The 19,499-nt window shown below is 55.3% G+C and overlaps 2 protein-coding genes across 3 annotated transcripts; both read right to left on the bottom strand.

The window, feature by feature from the left end:
* Positions 1 to 44: 44 nt before the first annotated feature.
* On the bottom strand, positions 45 to 2,777 carry Kcnk7 (potassium two pore domain channel subfamily K member 7). Its single transcript, XM_026396646.2, has 3 exons — positions 2,459 to 2,777; positions 490 to 888; positions 45 to 250 (listed from the first exon to the last, which is right to left on the bottom strand). The coding sequence occupies exons 1-3, from the start codon at positions 2,775 to 2,777 to the stop codon at positions 45 to 47; spliced, it is 924 nt and encodes a 307-aa protein (XP_026252431.2).
* Positions 2,778 to 3,585: 808 nt separating this feature from the next.
* Map3k11 (mitogen-activated protein kinase kinase kinase 11) lies at positions 3,586 to 19,348 on the bottom strand. Of its 2 annotated transcripts, none has more exons than XM_026396637.2 (10): positions 17,476 to 19,348; positions 13,016 to 13,196; positions 12,675 to 12,823; positions 12,393 to 12,568; positions 12,039 to 12,282; positions 11,395 to 11,508; positions 10,714 to 10,849; positions 10,531 to 10,622; positions 5,487 to 5,864; positions 3,586 to 4,867 (listed from the first exon to the last, which is right to left on the bottom strand). In XM_026396637.2, exons 1-10 carry the CDS (start codon positions 18,212 to 18,214, stop codon positions 4,530 to 4,532), a joined length of 2,547 nt encoding a protein of 848 aa, XP_026252422.2. In that variant the 5' UTR covers positions 18,215 to 19,348; the 3' UTR covers positions 3,586 to 4,529. The 2 variants fall into 2 exon arrangements, with proteins under 2 accessions (XP_026252422.2, XP_026252423.2); XM_026396638.2 differs by having other exon boundaries at positions 3,586 to 4,843.
* Positions 19,349 to 19,499: the final 151 nt, after the last annotated feature.

Raw genomic sequence — 19,499 nt, 5'->3', positions numbered from 1 at the left:
AATCTTCCATCTTAAAGGAGCTGAACTTGGTCACCTGACACGTGTCAGCAAGCTGGTGCCTGTCCTGCAGCTGGGGCATCAGGAGGCAGGGTGCTCAGAGACAGCTCATCCTGGCTCAGGATGCCACCTTGGTCCTCAGGGGTCATCGAGTCACTGGGCCCAAAGAACTTCACCATGGCACGGACCTGTGGCAGCTCTGAAAAGGTCTCCACCGCCAGCAGCATGGCCAGGAGCCCTAAGAGCAAGTAACCTGGAGAGAGAGGTTGCTAGGGCAGTTCTTGGGGTGCCCACAATGCTCCCCACCCACTTCCCAGGGTGATGACCTACCCTGGCACCTGGCTCCACTCACACCTCTCTCAACAATGCCACCAGGCTTTTACTGTATCTTTCAAACAATGCCCTGGGTTAGGGTCTCCCACCTGTGAAACTTAGGCCCCCAGTGGCTTATGGGAGTTGCAGTTCAGACTCTTTTTCCCTTCTTACACTCACCAAGAAGTGCAAGCTGGCCAAGGTGGTAAATTGCTGGATGCAGGCCATGACCTTGACTGGGCAGCAAGTCCCCCAGCCCAATGGTGCTGAGTGAGCCAAAGCAGAAGTAGATGGCCTCCAGTAGGCTGCAGTCACCCTGCAGACCCCACAGCACCAGTGCCGGCAGTAGCACAAAGATGCAGGCCACCAACAGGCCCAGTCCTGCTGCCTGCAGCAGTGCAGCCTGTGCTGGTGCCAGCTGCCAGCGGGCTGCTACCCAGGTACCTGGGCAGCTAAGCACAGGCAGCAGGCAGTGGCGCAGGGTGGCCACAAGAACTAGGGAGGCTGGCAGCCCCAGGGATGCATAGACCACACAGAAGGCCTTTCCTCCTGCCGATAGTGGGGCCATGTGGCCATAACCTGGAGAAGACAGACAGAGCAGGCAGTGAGCTCTTGAGTGGGATGGCTGCTGGAGGTCTTTACTGTTTTCATTGCCTCCCATAGAAAGCTGCCCTCTAGTGGCGGAAATTGCATGCACGCTTCAGGTTCTGCTGCTTCACTGGGTTAAGGTCAACTTCCTTAACCTCTCTGAGCCATGTTTTTCTGGGAAATGAAAGGATTAAAGAAGACAATCTTAGCCAGGCAGGCATGGTGGCTCAGACCTGCAAGCCCTGGTACTCAGGAGACTGAAGGAGGATTGCAAGTTGAGGCCATTCAAGGCAATTTAGCCCATCTCAAAAAAAAAAAAAAAAGAAAAGAAAAAGGTCCCTTCGGCCATCTGTAGCTGGGACAATTCACAGAAATGCTGTCCTTCCCCAGAGAGATCCTGGCTTTCCCTTTTGCAGTAGTGGTGATGGAAGCCAGAGCTTCACACATATTGTAGGCAAGTGTTTTACCACTGAGAAACTCCAACCTGATCCTGGCTTCCTAAGAGATTGCTCAGTTCTGTCCTTAACCTGTACTGCCAATCCACAGCTAGTGGAATATCACCCACTGTTTCATCACCCCAAAGTGCATTACATCTTTCTATGTTCTGGGTCTTGCGCTGGAATCTGAGTCTACCTGGGCCCTCACTTTTGGTTGGAAAGATAGGCAGGAAAAACAGTCTCGAAGGTGGACACAAAAGTACTACAATCAGGCAGCATACATGAGAGAGGTCAGTTGGGGCCAGGGAAGCACATGCAAGGCAGGGAGAGGTGGCAGAGCAGAGCATGCTGGGAGAACAGGATCAGCTAGTTGAGAGGTTGCAAACTCCAATGCCCACAGAAACTGACCGTGAGATAAGAGGGAGAGGTGAGTGGTGGGGACTAGGATAGGCTGGAGGGCATGTGCTTTGCCTAGAGACAGGACAGGACCTGGACCAGTAACATACTGGACCACTATGTTACCTTGCAGGGACTCAGACTCAGTATAAATTGTTTCTTGAATTTCCAAAAGAAGGTAGGTGTGAGGCCCAGAGTTTGATCCCCAGAAACACACACACACCACACACATACCCTAATAATGATAATAATTCAGACACTTTGCAGGACAAAACAAAAACCCAGGGCCATTGCCTCATTTCTCTGGGCTAAGTACATGCTGTTTTCCTCAACCAGGAATTCCTTCAACCCTCATGGCTGTGCCTCCTGCCATGGCTAACAGCTCATCGGGGATTCCTCCACTATACTCCTCCTGAGCTGGTAATCCTGGTCTGTGCTTTCTCCCTCCATCCAATAATCCATCCTTTGGTGTTGTCTCAGGCTCATGGATCTGAGTATCTCTCCTGGATTTCAAAGGGTGCCTGGGGAGGCCACACCCCTTCTGGCAGCTGAAGTGGAGGCACCAGTTGGGGTGTGTTGGTATGGGGAGCCCCAGTTGTGATGTCAGGCCTGATAGGGCTAGGCTCTGTCTTAGGGCTTTGGGGTTGGGGGAAGGGCTGCACCCCCAGGGACCTCAGGGAGCCAGGGCCTCAGGAGCCAGCTCCGACTGGGCTGCCTGGCAGCCTTACCCGTGGTGGTGAGGATGCTGGCAGTGAAGAGGAGGGCCGAGGGCAGATTCCAGTTGCTGGCCTCAGAACTGTTGCCCAGGCTGGAGACTCCGTGGGCTTGTGCTCTCAAGGCCACGCCCAGTAGCTCTTCCAGTGCTCCAGGTGGCAGGCAGGCCCCATAATCTGCCTGGAAGGTAGCCAGCTCGGCCTGGAGCTGGGTCTGGAGCTGGAGCGCTGGGGGGCCCTCCAAGGCCTGGAGTACCACAGCCCCAAGCCCCATGGCCAGCAGGTGGGCCACAACTAGGAGCATGTACCGGGCCCAGGGCCTCAGACCCCCCATAGCGTGGCGCTAGTCTGGTCACCTGGGAGCTGGTGGCTCCTCCACAAGCAGCTGGGAGGGGCTCCGCAGGGCGGTTGGGAGGAGGCGCTGTGTGGGTGGCTGGGCAGAGCCGGGGTGAGTGTGAATGGGAGGGTGATGAGCCTGAGCACTCCTCCCAGTTTCTGGGGGCAAGACTTTTGCCCATTTCAGGCAGCTGGGGTGGGGGCAGGTGGAGGAAGGTGCTGCAGTGAGGGAGAGGGCAGGAGGCTGAGGCTGAGAGAGAACCTCACATTTATTTAAGGTCATGTTCACCAGTCACACATACCCCATCTCATTCAGATACCAAGGAAGAGGACAGACACAGGTCCCTTTCCTCCTGATGTTCACACAGGAAATGTATGAACCAAGACGTGACATCTTCACATTGTCCTAAGTTCTTGGAGCAAACAGCCAGGTCATGGGAAAGCTCCCTTAAGAAGCTGACATTTCAGCTGGGGAATGAGAACAGGCTACCCATGGTGGGAAGAGCCTGCGGTGGGGAAGGAGCAGGGGGCTCACCATGGGGAGGGAGCAAGGATACAGGCCCACCGGGGGGGACCCTGGGGGTGGAAGGACAGTGGCCAGGGCAGAGGAGTGGTGGGATTCAGGATGGATGTGGTGGGGGCAGGGAAGGTGAGTCTCTGCTACACTGCAGACAGAGCCTGGCTGCCATGGCATGCTGGGGCAGGCAGAGGAGCCTGAGCCACACTCCCACAAACTCTTGTAGAAGCGTTGAAAATGCCAGGATGGGTGGACTGACTTTGCGTGTGTCCAGATTGTGGATGAGACAAACACAGGCAAATCCTCAAGACACTGCTTCCCGGCCTGTGGGCTCCTAAGTTCAGAGATCTACCTGGGGTGGGGACAGCACAGCCAGGGATGGTGACCTGGGGAGGCGACTCTGCAGCTGGCCCCAGAAGATAGGCAGAGACCACCCAGCAACAGGGAGGATCAAGGCAAACAGTCGCTTGAATGGTGGGATGACCTGCAAACGCGCAGGGTGGAAGAAGTCTGGGAGGGGTGGGGAGAAGGTGGGCAAGGCCAGCATGTGTGGGTGTCAGGAGGGCTGGGGCAGGTCTCAAGACAGGGGTATGGTACAAGGTATCCTGGCCTAGGTCCAGGCCATCTGCCCACTGTGCTAGGGGCATGAGGACACCAAGGTCCTCGGATAGCTTGAGTCTCCTGGTTACCTCCAAGAAAAGTGTCAGGCTGCATTTGGAGAGACAGCTTACAAGTTTATTTGGCTTCATTGGATCCCGAGACCAGGGCCCCCACCCTGGCTGGGGTAGCAGGAAGGCACCCAGAGAGCCCCGGCCCCACTGACCCCCAGGGCAGGGGGCCCAGGCACTAAGCCCTAGGGGCAGGGGCCACAGTAGCAGGACTTGGTCAAAAGTGCTGGTGACAGCTGAGGCTGGCCCCTCCCCTGCACCTCCCTCCTCCCTACACCCTGGGGGCAATTCCCTGAGACAGGCTCTGGTCCTCCCAACCAGCTGGGTACAGTGTCAGGCCCCAGTGGGGCAAATAAGTCAAGGGGACCTATAGGTCGTAAATTGGGGGGGGTGCAGGCCCCCCATCCAGTGTGATGGCTTCCTGTGCAGTGTAGTGTTCCTGACCCCCAACAGGGGGCGGAGTCTCTGGGGGAAACCAAGCAGCTCCAGATGCGTGCTTGGCTCCTGTTCCAGTGTATGCTGCGGCTCCTCCATGGCAGGTGGGACAGAAGACGGCCTGGCCCACTCAAGGGCCAGCCTCTGGTGCCCATGGGGCTTGGGCACCCATGTCTTTGGTCTGCGCCCTGCAGTCCTGGGGGCCTCCCCGGAAGGGGTTGGCAGGTGGGGAGTCCCAGAAAGGATCTGAATCTGGGAACAAGGTCCAAGGTGCCCGTCTGGGCGCAGGCTGTGGTGAGGGCAAGGGTGAAGGCCGTGGTCCAGCTGACACGAAGCTCCACGGGTCGATGCGGCTGCGAAGGGGTGAGGGCCGAGGTCGGCTGATGAGGCCCAGGGGTGGTGAGCGTGGAGTGCCCGGGGTGCCGGGAGCAGAGCGTGATATTCCTGGTGGGGGTGAGACAGTGCCTCCTATGAGGGTGCAGGAAGAGCACAGGGTTAGGCAGTCACCACCTCCTAGGTGCTAATAGCTCACTGCAGCTTGAGGAACCAAGGCCCGAAGGTGTCACCACCTTTCTCAAACTGCACAGTGAGCTACTTGATTCCTAACTTCCACAGCCCTATATTCCAGAGTGTACCTGTTTATTACTAAGTGGCTCAGAGCAGGGGTATGGAGCAGATTCCAACCCTGCCACTTAGAAGTCTGGGAGCCCAGAGTCCCTGACTCTCTGTGCTTTAAATTTTATCATCTAAAAACTGGGTACCATAAAGTGCTCATGGCAATCTTTAGAGACCTTTTCTCTCCAGGACCACCATGGACAGTAACTGGCACAATTAATCAACCTGTAGGAGTTGTCTTTGTCACCATCACTTCTATTATTTTATAGCTAGCTGGCAGCCAATCCCGCCCCTGACCACCGTACAGTTGAACCTACAACTCAGTTCTTTACATGTGTCCCCAGTGCCCTAAGGGACCAGCTTGAGCTCCAGCAGACATCTGTGGTCCTGGCCTTGGTTTCCTAAAAGTTCCCAAGCAGTTCTTCCCCTCTCTGGTGGCTGCCATCTCAGCATCTGCCCTAGGGCCACTCACCACGTGTCTCCTCCCGCCGGGCACTCTTGGCTGACGGCTGGCCGGTGGGGACACCCAGGTCCAGCAGCAGGGGCCCAGGGGTGGAAAGGCCTCGGGCATCCTGCGTCTTGGGAGAGAGGCAGCTGATCTGGGAGGCAGGAGGCTCTGTGGGGCACGGTGAGGTCACCGGCACAGGGGTCGCTGTTGGGGGCTCTCCGCGCTCGCGGCCCAGACCCCCAGGTGGCTGCAGGTCTCGGCCGAGGCCCAGTGAGGCCAGCAAGGCGGTGCCGCGCAACAGCGCCCGCTGGATCAGCTTGGGCGTCCCGGAGCTGCTACCGCGCTCTGCTGGTCCGGGCCTCCGCGGCTCTTCGGGCTCCGGGCTGGGCCGTGCGGGGTTACCTGTGAGCAAGGGTGTCACAGGTTAGGCCACGGCTGGCACAACACCCTGGTGAGGGTCTGGAAGAAGGACCGAGTTCTAGAAAAAAGGACTGAGTTCTGCTTCCCAGAAGCATTTCCATGGGTCAACTCCTTTCCCAGAGGTGCCCATCCCATCTGATACCCTCCAGCCTTCCACCAGCTGGGGGAGCCTGGGAAGGGCAGCAGAAGAACCAGCAGCAGCAAAGCCTGGGAGGCAGCCAGGCCCCTGGGGAAAGGACAGGAGTTCAAGAAGTAGCAGGCTGAGGCCAGTGACCAGCCAGGTCAACTTCCAGGCCCCAGTGCCAGGTTGGCCCCATTGCCTGGGACCAGTACTGTGCTCTGTGTAGTTGCCCTCCCAAGCTGGGCGGCCCTGGCCCTTCTGCTCACCCACCCCCACTCCAGCAGCAGTTTGTAGGGAGCTCACAGGTAAATTCCAATGTACACAATAGTTCCTGGGGGCACACATCAGTGTCGCTATTCCAGACATGAGGAAATGGAAGCTCAGAGAAGTTAGTTCCTTGCCTGGGGTCACAGCTAGCTTACAGAGGATGTGTTTCTGCCAGGTCTGAGCTGGATGATTTAGAAATATCATGTTGTCTGATCCTTAGGCCCCAGAGGTTCCAAGACAGGGACAGAGACAGAGCTAGCCTAATTTGTGCAGGGGCAGCAGTGCCTTTGTGACCCACCCCTTGCCTACAAGACTACCTAGATTTAAGAATGAGTGTCCTTGGGGCTGCGGTGGTGGCTCAGTGGTAGAGCACTTGCCTAGCATGTGTAAGGCACTGGTTAGATCCTTAGTACCACATAAAAATAAATAAAGGTATTAAAAAAAAAAGAGTGAGTGTCTTGTCTTTGGAGTTAGGATTGCCTTGACTCCATTCCAGACTACCTGGGGGCGGGGTGGCAGAGCTGGGGAACTGGTCATGAAGGGAGACATAGGGCATCCACGATGGTCTCCTTAAAGTCCTGATTTAGTTACATCCCTCCTTAGTTCTCTACTGCCATCAGAAGAAAGTCCAGCTTCCATAGCTGGGCTGTCAAAGTCCTCCCTGGCCTTGCCCCTTTTGTCCTTTCCCTCCCCCTTGGGTCATGGACAGAGCAGGCTCTCTGGAGTGCCACTCTGGGTTGGGCGGTGGGAGAAAGAGCTGCAAGGCTGGAAATGCTCTGCTGTGAACAGGACTCAGTGTGGAGATCCTGCTGTCAGCCACAACCCTTACCTAGTCTCTCTGCCTCCCATCTTCCTCCCAACCACCCTTGACTATTGCCACTCAAAGGCCCTGTTGCAAACCTGTTAAAAACAGGGTTCCTCTTAAAACTCATCATTTCCAGGCCTTTCCTAAACAGGCTCTGCCTACCTTTCCAGCTTCATTCTCTCCTCCACTGGCCCACACACCCTGGCGCGCTGCCTCTGGCCTGACACTCCTTGGCTTTCAACATTTCTCTGAGTTTCAGTGCGTTTCCTTCATGCCTGTACTCTTGCTATTCCTTCCGGCTGGCACTTGTTTCCCACCTCAACTTTCAGCTGACCTCTTACTCACTGTCAAAAACCCAGCTGAGGGCTGGGGTTGTGGCTCAGTGGTAAAGCTCTTGCCTAGTGCATGTGAGGCCCTGGGTTTAATCTTCAGCACTGTGTAAAACTAAATAAATAAAGGTATTGTGTTCAACTAAAAGAAATAAACATTAAAAAAAAGAGACCCAGCTGAGATATCACCTCCTCTGTGAAGCCTTCTCAGAATCCCCCTGAACCTGTATAGCTGTTGTCCATATTACACCTTCTAGAGCCATATTCTCAATACTTACTAATCCCTACTCTACTTGTTTATGAGACTGCCTTCTCCATCAGACTAGAATATCCCCAGGGTCATGGCAGTGTTGATCTCAGTGTTGACAACTGGCTCATAATGCATCAATATGTATTTGAGGGAAGAGTCTGTGCCTAAACTCCTTTCAACAACCATAAGAGGTAATCACTAATTCACAGGTGAAGAAACTGGCCATTTATAGTGAGTTTAAACAGAAGAGGGGGGCTGGGGATGTGGCTCAAGCGGTAGCGCGCTCGCCTGGCATGCGTGCGGCCCGGGTTGGATCCTCAGCACCACATACCAACAAAGATGTTGTGTCCGCTGAGAACTTAAAAAAAAAAAAAATTAAAAATTCTCTCTCTCTCTCTCCTCTCTCACTCTCTCTTTAAAAAAAAATTGAAATAAACAGAAGAGGGGAGAGACACATTTAAACAAGCACGAGCCACCTGCAGTGGTATACATTTGTACTCCCAGCTACTCTGGGGGCTGAGGCAAGAGGATCTGAAGTTCAAGATCAGCTCAGACAACTTAGTGGGACTCTGTCTCAAGATAAAATAAAAAGATGGGCTAGCTCAGTTGGTAGAGTGGCTGCCTTGCATGAATAAGGCCCTGGGTTCAAGCCACAGCACCACAAAAACAAAGCGCTGGGAATGTTGTTCAGTGGTAGAATGTCCCTAGATTGAATCCCAGTATCAAAGAGAGAGAGAGAGAGAGAGAGAGAGAGAGAGAGAGAGAGAGAGAGAAACCCAGGGTTCCAGAGGTAAGCAACTTGTGCCAGGTAATTCACCTAGGATTCTAATTTGCTTCTAAGCTTCCTAGCAGTCAGAGTTGGCAATCCTGTTGTTTAAAAGAAGGCAGTATGACTCTTCCTGACCCAGAGGTGAAGGTGAAATTGCTTCCGTGGGGCTCATGGAGAGGACATGGCCATGAAGTGGTTAGTGGCTCCAGGGCAACCAGCTTCCCAAGGCAGTTTCTGTCAGTGTGGGCTGAATATATCCTGCCAAAGTGCAACTCACTGCAACAAGGTCCCCAGGGGTCAGAGACATCCAGCTGGAATCAGGGTAGGGAGGTTGGGGGATGAGGCTCCCCACAATGGCTTATGGCAGGGACACTTTCACAAATCTGGGACCTCTGTGAGGCCTCACTCTTTGAAAAGTCAGATACCTGAAAAGTCAAGTATCTGACTCTGTGGGCAGTTGAGAGGCCAAGGTCATGTACTCTTGTGGGCCAAGATGGAATCAAGTGCTCAGTCAGACTAGGCTGGGGCAAGTGGTGTGCTTTTAGGCAAAGTGGCAAGCTTGAGGAGACTGGGCTTCAGGTCCTTGTCGTTCCTTTCCTTGGGAGCTCAAGGAGGACAAGGCCAGAAGGCTCTGGAGAACACAGTCAGGGACTGCTTCAACCTACACACCTAGATTGACAAGACCTCAAGTTCTCCACTGCTCTGCCCTGGGGCAAGTCAACTCACCCCCCACTCCCAGGGTGAGATAGACCAACAGCCTCTGCTCTGTTGGGTGTCCTAAAGCAAACAACTCCCATCTTTTTGTCTCAGTTTCTTCTTCTGTAAAATGGAGCCAATAATAATACCCACCTCACAGAATTGCCTGGCACATGGAAGCCAATAAGTACTAGCTGATACTATTACTATCAAATCAGATAATGGTAGAGGTGATGGGCTGGGTGGGCATGGGTTGGGAGGGGTGAGTCTAAACTGACTGTTGTATAGGGATTTGGTCTGAGGGCCACTAAGCTAGGTGGAGGTGGGGCTTCTGAGGATAGTACCTGGGTTGGTACAAGGATCCACAGGCAAGGGATGCCACCTTCTACCTCCTGCTAAACTCAGCGTTGAGCTGAGCCCTCAGCCCTCTGATGCAGGAGTTCTGCTCTTTGCCAATCCTCTGGCTTCCTAAGCAGTTCAAGTGAGAAATGCTTTTTCAAGTGAAAGCTTCTGAGGAAATGGGCTGAGGAGAAGGGAGCCCGAACATCTCTTGGTTCCATGCTTTAGCTGGGGGTTTCAGGCAGGTTACTTCCCTCTGCTTTTTTTTTGAATAAGGGATTGAACCCAGGAACCCTTCACCCCTGAGCCACATCCCTAACACGTTTTATATTTTATTTAGAGACAGGGTCTTGTTAAGTTGCTTAGGGCCTCACTATGTTGCTGAGGCTGGCTTTGATCTTGCAATCCTCCTTTCTCAGCCTCTTGAGCCACTGGGATTACAGGTGTGCACCACAGTGCCCAGCTTATTTCCCTTCTTGCATCCTCAGTCTCTTTATCTCTAAAATAGGGATAACCCTGGCACCTTCCTCACAGGGTTGAAGAGAATGCCTGACACACAGAGAAGCCCCAAACTTCCCCAGAGGCAGAGACAATGGGCCCTGGATCCCTGGCTATTCTGCTCCTCACCTTCCCTACCCACAGGCTCCCTAGAGGGGATTCTGAGAAGCACAGTGTAGCAGTCATTTGTTTGGCCCCAACCCATAGGGGCAGTTTCCTTCCTCTCTCTGGACCTTGCTTCCCTCAGTGCCAAATGGTGGGGGGCAGTACCATTCCCTGCTTCCTTTCCTCCCTAGAGCCAGCTGAAGGTACAGTGCTGCCACAAGGCTAGGAAAGAGCCTCCGGCAGGCCAGGCTTGAACAGGGGGGCTAGTCTCTTGGCCCAAGGCCTGGGCTGAATCCAGCTTGGCTATGGGCCTGTAGGTCAGACCTAGGACTGCTCTGCCTAATCTCAGACTCAATTTCCCAGTTGCTAGAATGAGACCTATCAGGGCAGGATTCCTGCTCTGTCTGGTCACATTTCCTGGCCTTCCCCAGCCCAGAAAAATCCTGTTGGGGGAGACAAGGCCACTCACCATTGAGTGTTGGGGGTGTGGAAGGAGATCCTAAGGGGGAAGAGTCATCTGAATCCAGGTACCACGCGGCTTCATCCATGCGGGACCTTCTCCTAGCGAGGGAAAGGGGGGGGGGCGTTTTGTGAGTCTGAGGAGTGTGGGGGAGGCAGATCATGCTCAGGTAGGAGGCATTCAGTCACTCACCTCCCATTCTGGGCCTCTCCAGGTTTGGGAGAACTGGGACCCCAGGCCCAGCAAGCTCGTCGCTCTCCATTGCTTGAGTCCTCCAGACGACGGGGAGACTGGCGGCCCCATGCCTGTCCATGTTCTGCAGGTTCCACTGTGGAGGAACCCGATGAAGTCTGAGCTGATCCTTGCCCTCCCCCATCATGAGGCTTTGCAAGCAACTCTACAGGATGTGGGGCAGGCTGGGCCCCAGATTACTCCCAGGGAGGGGACTTGTTGGGACAGGTGGGTCTGGGTCCTGGGTCCAGCAGTGAGGTGGGGCATATCATTAATCCCTCTGATGACATTTGCTGTTTATAAGTTAGTACAGATAGGGACACAAACTGCCTTATTAGCTATATGGCAAATTACTTTTTTCACTTTTCTCGTGTATGAAATTTAAGATAGTAATGATATTTGTTTAAACAAATTCTTGTAAAGAATTAAAATTAGCAAAGGATTTAAGAAAATGACAAGTACATAGTTGTTTAACTAAGAAATTAAGTTTTTTGGTGAACTGAGAGGCAACAGTCTAGATAGAAGGGGAAGGAACCCTGGAGCAGAAGGGAAAGGAGACAGTGGGCGGAGTCTGACTCCAGGGATAAGGTGTGACACAAGGATTAGGAGCTAGGGGAAGAGATAGGAGGCTAAATTTCTTACACTGGATGGCCCGGAAACGCGGGAAGGTCGGCGAATCCCCAGCCCCAACCTCAAAGACGTTTCTTCTCCGGTCAAGGCCAGGTGAGGCCTGCACGGTGATGCGGTGCTTGAAATCTGGGGTTTGGGGAAGGAGAGAGTAGGTGCAGGTTTGTGGTGGAGAGCTACCAAACTGCACGTGACCGTGATCATCGTCTGCTCCCAAGCCACACAAGGCAGCAGCACAGTGGCTTTGTGACAGCCTCACCGCTTTACAGGAACCCAGACTTTGAATAAGGAAAGCTGAAGGACCGGACTCCACGAACCCGACTAGCCCAGCAGAGTCAAGGTTCCCCAGGGGCGGCCTGCCACGCCCCCTCGGTCTTCCCAGAACAGCCATGAGCTCCGCCCCTTCCCGGCCGCAGCCACTCCCAGGCCGAAATGCAAATATTCCCGCCAGAACCCACCCACAGATACAAAAAATACTCAGGATCCCATCCTTCCAGCCTTCAGCTCCAGGGTCCACCCACCAACACCCTACACCAATCCCAGTGCCTCCAGGACAAGGGGCTGACCCCACCCCTCCGCCCACGCAGCCAATGGGCTCCGCGACCCTGCCCCTTAGTGCCTACAGCCAACGGCGGGCGGAGTCCTGAGGCCCCGCTTACCCAGGGGCATGCTGATGCGCTCGCCGCCGTCACGCGCCCGGAGCTTGCTGCGCTTGAAGGTGCCGCGGCGACGGCGGACGTGCGGCCGTTCGCGGTCCACTTGCTGCAGCAGCAGCGTCAACTCGCGCTCAAACACCTCTAGCTCCCACTGAGCCAATAGGTGCTCGCGTCGCCGTAGCTGTTCGGCTTGTGATCGCTGCTCACGCGCCGCTCGTGTCAGCTCCTCCTCGCGGCTCAGTAGTTCCTGCGCCCCCGACAGGGAAGGCGGTGGGGTCATCTCGGCACTGATCCCTGTCTGCCCCACCGAGATTCGGAAAATGCTTTCCGACTTTGGGTACCCGCGAGTCCACGCACCTTTTCCTTTGCCCGCAGCTCATCGAAGAGGCCCTGGATCTCTCGTTTCCAGCCTTCTTGCATTGAATGGAAGGAGTCCCGCGGCATTTCCCGCAGGACCTGCGCCTCCAGCGCCTCCAACTGCTGCAGGATGGAGGCGAAGTCGGGCCTGCGGTGAGGGTCCTGTGCCCAGCAGTCTAGGGGCACGGCAGGGAGGGGGGACAGAATAAGAAGGGGGTCTGTGGGTGGATGTGTCCTGGACCAGGGAGCTCTGCCCCTTAGCTGCCCACCTTGTCCTCTTACCGGCCATGAGCTGTGCGAAGGGTTCTGGACAAGTGGACGGGATGGGCAGTGTGAGCTTGTTAACAGCTACACCATAGGCCACAGCAAGACAGTCGATACCACGGTAAGGCACTTCCCCAGTCAGCAGTTCCCACAGCAGCACCCCAAAGCTGTGGGCGAGACAAAGGGTCTGTGTGCCCTTCTCTGCTTACTTATTACTATTTCACCCCAAAGCAATGAGGAATTAAATGGTCTGGGTCCCTTCCCCTGGTGTCGGCTTGTCTGCCCACCCAAAGGCTTTGGCAACCACTTCTGCCCTTTGTAGCCCCATAGCAGACCCTGTCCAGTCCCCCAGGCCACACCTCCAGACATCGCTGCCCTTAGAGAAGGTGGAGGCCTTGATAACCTCAGGAGCCATCCAGGCATAGGTGCCTGCAGCACTCATTTGCGTGGTTTTATGCCACTCTCGAGCCAGACCAAAGTCGGTGATCTTCAGGGTCTTGTGTTCCATGTCATCTCCTTCAATGGGCTGCAGCAGCAGAACTGGGGAAAAAGTGGGGCAGGATTGTGGGTGTTTCAGGATCAGGTAGTGGGGACAGGGGAAAAGCTGGCAGCAACCTGTCATCTGACAGATGGCCTGGCCAGAGATGATGTGGTCGATATCTTGCCCTTGAGAGCTTACAGCTGGGGATGGGGTGGAATCAGTCAAAAATAAATTCTGGGACATATTTTCCTAAGGTCTACTAGAGCCATGTATTTTACACACAGTCCTAGCACTCAGAAAAAAAAAAAATCACTGAGGTAGGTGTTATTCCTATTTTAAAGTTGATGAAACAGTAGGAAAATGACTTGGCCAAGGTCATACAGCAATAAAGTAGAGATTCCACCCTGCTCTGTGTAGTTCAGCTCATGTTCTGAATTTTCCCTAATACTACATGAATAAAACTTAGCAATGTTCTTAGCAGATTCTTAGCATTTGTGAGTCTGATTTCCAGAGAAATCCATGAGTGTCTTGTCATTTTGCTGAGACAGGAGTGTGAATCAGACACACCCCTGGGAGGGGGAGCAGGTAGGAAGCCCTTGGTAAGCAAGAAGCCCAGCAGTCACCACTGGCCCCTGGTGCCTACATCATCCTGTGGCTAATGCAGCCACTCCTAGTAGAAAGGCTCCAGAAGATAACTATTAAGGCTGCAGGATGTGAGGAGAAAGGGAGGGGTGGTGATTCTTGGCCATAAAGGAGGAAGCTATGGCAAGTAGGAGTGGATGGTCAGACTTGGCAGGGGTGCTTGGCTTTGACTCAAATTTGGGCCACCATACTTGGTACAGGAAGACAAAGAAGCAACTTGCAGATCTCTTGCCAGGACAAATGCAGCTCAAGTGAGAGCAGTTTTAGAGGAATAGAAAGAAAGGTCACAGGGTTGTCAAGGGTCTGAAAGGGACCTTCTAATTTTCTGGTTATAGCCAACTGCATGGTGGAGAGCAACATCTGCTTGCTGCACGTGCTCTCCTGCCCAGGGTGTCACTCAGCACTGTAATGGGTACTGGGGGGGGGTGGCAGGCAAAGGGGAAGGGTACCTACCCAGCCAGGTGAGTCAGGGAGGACTTCTCAGCTGAGGTGGCAGACAAGGCATTCAATTTTTGAGGGCCTAAAGCCACAGCTCCCGATCCTGCTGCTGGCTAAGCCCTGTGGACCTTGTTGGGGATCTGGCACTGCTGTCTAATCCTTCCCACCATCCCTGGCTGTTTCCTTAAGGGCCTCCCATCATTGGCTGCTACAGTTCTGGCATTCCTCAGAGCCCAGCCTCTCTTCAGCTTCTGTGCATCATCCCTAGGCCATCTTAGCTCACCCAGGTGCCAGTCCCCCTCCCCACTGGCATCTTCCATACTTAGAGCTCTAGGCCAGACAAGAGCCAATTCAGTGCCCATTAGCAGCTCCACCTGGCATTCATCCGATCTCAATAGCCTTTATTATGCCTGGCAAATGTTTCTGTCATTTCTCCTAATTAAGAGAATGGTCTCAAAATCCACCCATTCCTTGGAGCCAAACTGGGGCTGAGTCCTGCAGAGTTAATGCAGCTCAAGATGACTCACCTCAGAGGATCATCACAGAAGTAAGCTATTCATACTTTTTAAAAGCCTCCACTTGGGGTCTGACATCTGGCGAAAGAGTTTTCAATGCCGGCTGCCTTACAGCGTCTGTGCTCACATCTGTCCCATCCACTCACTCCACTGCACCCTTGATCATTTCTTACTTCCAGCTTCACAGCGGCCTCTGGTCAGGCCACGGAGGCTCGGCACAGCACCAGTTATTAGCCCTGTGCAATTTCATCCAAGGAGGAGGGGAGCAGGCACACATACCTTTTCTGGAGCCCAGGCCCACTTTTCTGGAAGACCGGCCCTTGCTCTAGCCACCTGTGTGACCCATCAGACTGGTATTGCACTTTGTGCACCAGTGTCTCAGCAGGGTGGCCCGTCTCTCTCACTTTTTTTTCTCTAGAGGAATCTGAGACCCGGAAAAGAGCAGCAACCCCCCAAAGCCTCAGATTTCTTTCTACTACCTCCCCAGCCCCACCGCTGGCACCTGCTAAGCCTCACCCTCATTTTGGCATCCCCTGCTTCTCCTCCAAGCTGTCTTTCTGCCTTCCTGGGCCTCGAACTCATCTCATCCTAAGTTGCTATTGTGACCCTGGGCATGGGAGATTAGGGGGTACGCTAGAGAGCTCAAGGCTGGGACAAGCCTTGCAGCCCCTCTTAGTGCACTTTAGCCTCTCAAAGGGACCTGACCATCAACCCCACCCCCCCACCAAGCTGGCCTCTGTGGAGCCTGGGAGTGGCCTGGGCAGTTCACACCTCTTCCGCTTCCCTCCCGTGGTCCTTACTTCTCCTTTCTGGGAGGCCTGGGCAGGTCTACAACTGGGAGGGGGGTCCTTCAGGGAGAACTGGGGGAGGTCAGACCCAGGCCGGGCTGGCTGGTCAGTCCTGTGACTCGTGGGCCTGGAGAATTCCCCCTTCTCTCCCCGCCAGGCTTCCTCACAAGGCCCCCATTGTCCAGGAAAATCATGCCATTGTTTCCTGCCTGTGCCCCCCCATCTCAGAGACTCCCCCCACCCCAATCCTGCAGACAGCAACTTGGGCCTAGGACTGGGGTCTGTGATATTGGATGCCAGACTCAGAGGCCGAGGGCACCTTGCTTGGCCTTCACCACTACCACCCAGACTCTTAGAGGGAAGCAGGGGAACTGAGGGGGGGGCAGTTGGGGGAGCAATCCCTGTCTCCTTCCTCTCTGGCAACCCCCCCACCCCCAGCTCTTTCCTCCCCTGCAGGCAGCTGGGCTAGGGAGGGAACAGGGGCTGGAGCAGGGGCAGGAAGCCAGCCCAGGGGCAGCAGGAAACACAGGAAGCAGTGGGGAGGGTGGGGAGCAGGGGCCTGGGCTATTGTTCCATTTTTTCTGGAAAGAAAACGGAGGAAAAACAGAAGACAGGAGCCCCCCCCCACCCCTTGGGCCTTCGGGGAATCCCCTTCAGGCTAGAGCTGGGAGTGGGGGTTCCTGGACAGCTAGTAAGGCTTGGGGGGCAGACTGCTCCCTCTTATGGATGAGTGTGTGGGGAACGGCAGGCCTCCCCTGGTCTCTCCAACCCTGGCAAGGACTCAGGTATCATTGAGTTTTGGTGCTATCCTCTCCCTAGCCCCTTGTCCAAAGAATAGAAGCTCAAAATATCTATGCTGCTTTCCAAGTGCTTCTCCAGACCCCACTGAGCCTCCTCCACACCCTCACCCCTAAGTTTCCTATTGCTACTACTCTCCAGCCTGTGCCCTGGTGTCTGCCTACTTGCTTCTGCTTTGGTTAGGCTCTGCCTGGACACCCAACCAAGTGCTCTGGCCTGGCAGGAAGCTCACCTGTTTTGAGAAGCTCTCACTTGTCTGGAGCCCATGATGAGCAGTATGTAGAGGGCCTGAGGTGGTGGGAGAAGGAGCCTCCCTTAGCCAGGCACTCCAACCCCAAATGCTGATCCCAGGCTGGGTCTTCCTTATGATCTTGCCCTCAAATGTCCACATTTGAGGACCTGTCTGGCATCCTGTACCAGGGTTTGCCCAGGCTGATAAGCCATTTCAGTCTCCTGGTGACTCCCTTTTTAGAGAGGCTGAAATTGAGGCTCTGAGTTGAACTAGCCAGCTAGAGGTCTTGCAGTCAGGGAGGGATGGGGCCAGGATTCTAGCCCTGGCTCCAGACTTGACCTCCACAGGATCTCTCCCCTCTGATATGTGTCCTGGAGGAGCTGCCCACCATGTACAGGAGAGAGGAGGAGAAGAATGGGGGAAAGTAGAGCAGCAGACCCCCCACATGTGAACTTCAGGGGGGGAGGAGATGAGGAGCACCTCCAGGGGATGTCCTTAAGATAGTGGCCACAGGTGGGATGGGGATGGCCAACTTGAGAGATCTCAATGTCATTTTCTTTCTTTGTTTTTTGGGGGTGTGGTGGTGCTGGGGATTGAACCCAGGGCCTCATGCACGCTAGGCAGGTGCCCTACCAGTGGACTATACTCCCAGCCCCAGAGAGAACTCAATTTTCTAACTTGCCCAAACTGTAGTTACAGGCTGGAATCAAGGACTCCTTCTGGGGCTGAGGTAAGGAGACCCTGCCAGGTGTCTGGGGTTCCTGCCATGGGGCCATAGGTAACCCTGGTCAGCAAAGACTCCCCTAGGACAGGAACTCTGGCCTCCAGTAGATCCCTGGCTAGATTCAAGCTGAGGATTGGGAGGAGGTGTGTGCTGGGGCCATGCCACCCCTCCCACCTGCTGTCCATGCCACTCAAAACTCACTGTTGTTGGACTTGAGGTCGCGGTGGATGACAGGTACCAGGGCCTCGCAGTGCAGGTAGTGCATCCCACGGGCAATCTGCACAGCCCAGTTGACCAGCACATGGGGTGGCACACGCCGCCCAGCCAGGGCACGGCTGAGGGGCCCACCGGCTGCATACTCCATCACCAGGCATAGGTTCGGCTCCTCCAAGCACACAGCCTTGAGGGCAATGATGTTGGGATGTGCCAGCATGGCGAAAAGCCGGGCCTCCTGGCGAACGCTCTCAGCAGTCACACTGATGTCCTCATCAGGATCCTGGCGAGCTGCCTTCACAGCCACCAGCTCCCCTCGCCAGCTGCCACGGTAGACCTTGCCGAAGCCACCAATTCCAATCACCTCCTCCAGCCGCAGCTCCTGGAAGCTGGCCACCTCGCAGGGGGGCGGGCCGCCACCCCGAGACACATAGTTGGATGGAAAGATGCCTACCTGGCCACCCACCTGGCCTGCCCACCAGCCCTCATCTCCTGAGATGGCTGCATCCCGGGACAGCACTTCCACACGGTCTCCCTTCCGCAGGGCAAGCTCGTCCTGCCCATTGGGCTCATAGTCGAACAGGGCTGTCCACACAGGGTTGGCATATGCCGCTGCCTTCGGGGACCCCTCTGGCCGGCCTCCGCCACCACCCCCGCTGCCCCCACTGCCACTGCCATTCCATGATCCCAGAGGACTCTTGAGGAAGAGGTTCTTCAAGGGCTCCATGGCCAGGAGCTGGCACTGGAATGTGTGGGGGACCTCCCCGTGGTCCCCACCCCCGCTGACCGCCAAGGCCCTAATGCCGGAACCTGGGCATCCGGGCCCTGGCCCTCAGCCCCAGACCCACGCCTCTCTGGGGAGCCAGGAGTGTTGTCTCCCGGCCCCCCGCATCTCCGGCTTCTGGAAGAGGGCACCCGGAGCAGTGTAGTCAGGCTGGAGGGGTGGGGCCCCGGGGCCTCCGGTGCCTCACCATGGCTGGCTTGTAGGGGCCCAAGAGTCCCTCGGTCCTGGAGTACTCCTTGGAGGTTGGCTCCAGCGCCCTCCAAGTGTAAGGTGGGGCCTGCCAGGGGCAGGGCCTGGACTCGGCTGGGCCTTTACATGTAGCGGGCAGAGAGTCCCCAGTAGGGCAGAACCTGCCTCTTCCCGGCCTTGGTGGCTTTGGCCCCGACGGCTCCGACCCCGTTCCCTTCTTCCTCCTCCCTTTGTACTTTGGCCCTGGGGGCGGGAGGCAGAGGTGGAGGGTGGAGTTTCACTTTTTTCCGCTCTTCTCCCTCCTGCAGGAAACAGCATCAGATGACGCGGGCGGGTTGCACCGCTCCCCTCCCGGAGGCTCCGGGTGGCTGGGCTAGGGAGTTCCCTGGGACGCAGGCCCCGAGACGCAGAAGGGCAAGGGTAGTTGCAGACCCCCCCATCACCGAAGACTTCGTGATCTAGGAAGAAAAGTCCCAGACTGGGTGTTCCGTTGGCCAGGACCAACCGAAGATAGTCTCTCCTAAGGGACCAGCTCGGCCTTCTGCATCTGAATCCACAGCAACAAAATGGGCTATAGAACCGCGCTTGGCAGTGCAGCAAGCCGAGTCTGGTTTGGGCTACGAAGTCGCGGGACAGTGTGATTCATTCTCTTTGAGTTCCATTCTTTTCATATATGAAATAGGAACAAGAAGCTCTGATTTGCAGGACTAGGGGGGTGAGGGTAGCGGAAGACTGGAGGACAGACTCAACTGGCAGCACCTCAAGCTCTTTCAAAAGGCTAATACTACCCCTCACCTAGGAAACAATCCGCTTCTTCGTGTCCCTTTCCCAATGGAAGAAAACCTGAGTCTGTTGTTCATAAATTTGCCTAGGACTGACTGGAACCAGAATAGCTGAGTCGCCCTCACCACCGCTGGGTAGTCTTGACCCCAATTGCTTCAAAAGTGTCACTTTAAGAAAGACGACGCTATCCTATTCGACTACTCCTGTCTGTTCCGGAGGATGGCTCTCTACACACCAGGTCTGAGCTCTGACCCGG

This window comes from Urocitellus parryii, chromosome 4 (genome assembly GCF_045843805.1).
Source record: "Urocitellus parryii isolate mUroPar1 chromosome 4, mUroPar1.hap1, whole genome shotgun sequence".
Taxonomy (NCBI): Eukaryota; Metazoa; Chordata; class Mammalia; order Rodentia; family Sciuridae; genus Urocitellus; species Urocitellus parryii.
Note: the sequence above shows the minus strand (reverse complement) of the source record. Positions and strands in the feature narration are given on the sequence as shown.

Excerpts from the sequence above, each read along its gene's own strand:
- Map3k11 (XM_026396637.2), bottom strand. The coding sequence starts at position 18,214 with ATGGAGCCCTTGAAGAACCTCTTCCTCAAGAGTCCTCTGGGATCATGG. Across the intron at positions 12,569-12,674 it reads CTTCGCACAGCTCATGGCCG|ACTGCTGGGCACAGGACCCT; the intron begins GTAAGAGGACAA and ends CCGTGCCCCTAG. Across the intron at positions 11,509-12,038 it reads GCGCATCAGCATGCCCCTGG|ATTTCAAGCACCGCATCACC; the intron begins GTAAGCGGGGCC and ends CCCAAACCCCAG.
- Kcnk7 (XM_026396646.2), bottom strand. The coding sequence starts at position 2,777 with ATGGGGGGTCTGAGGCCCTGGGCCCGGTACATGCTCCTAGTTGTGGCC. Across the intron at positions 889-2,458 it reads CAGCATCCTCACCACCACGG|GTTATGGCCACATGGCCCCA; the intron begins GTAAGGCTGCCA and ends TGTCTTCTCCAG. Across the intron at positions 251-489 it reads TGGCCAGCTTGCACTTCTTG|GTTACTTGCTCTTAGGGCTC; the intron begins GTGAGTGTAAGA and ends CTCTCTCTCCAG.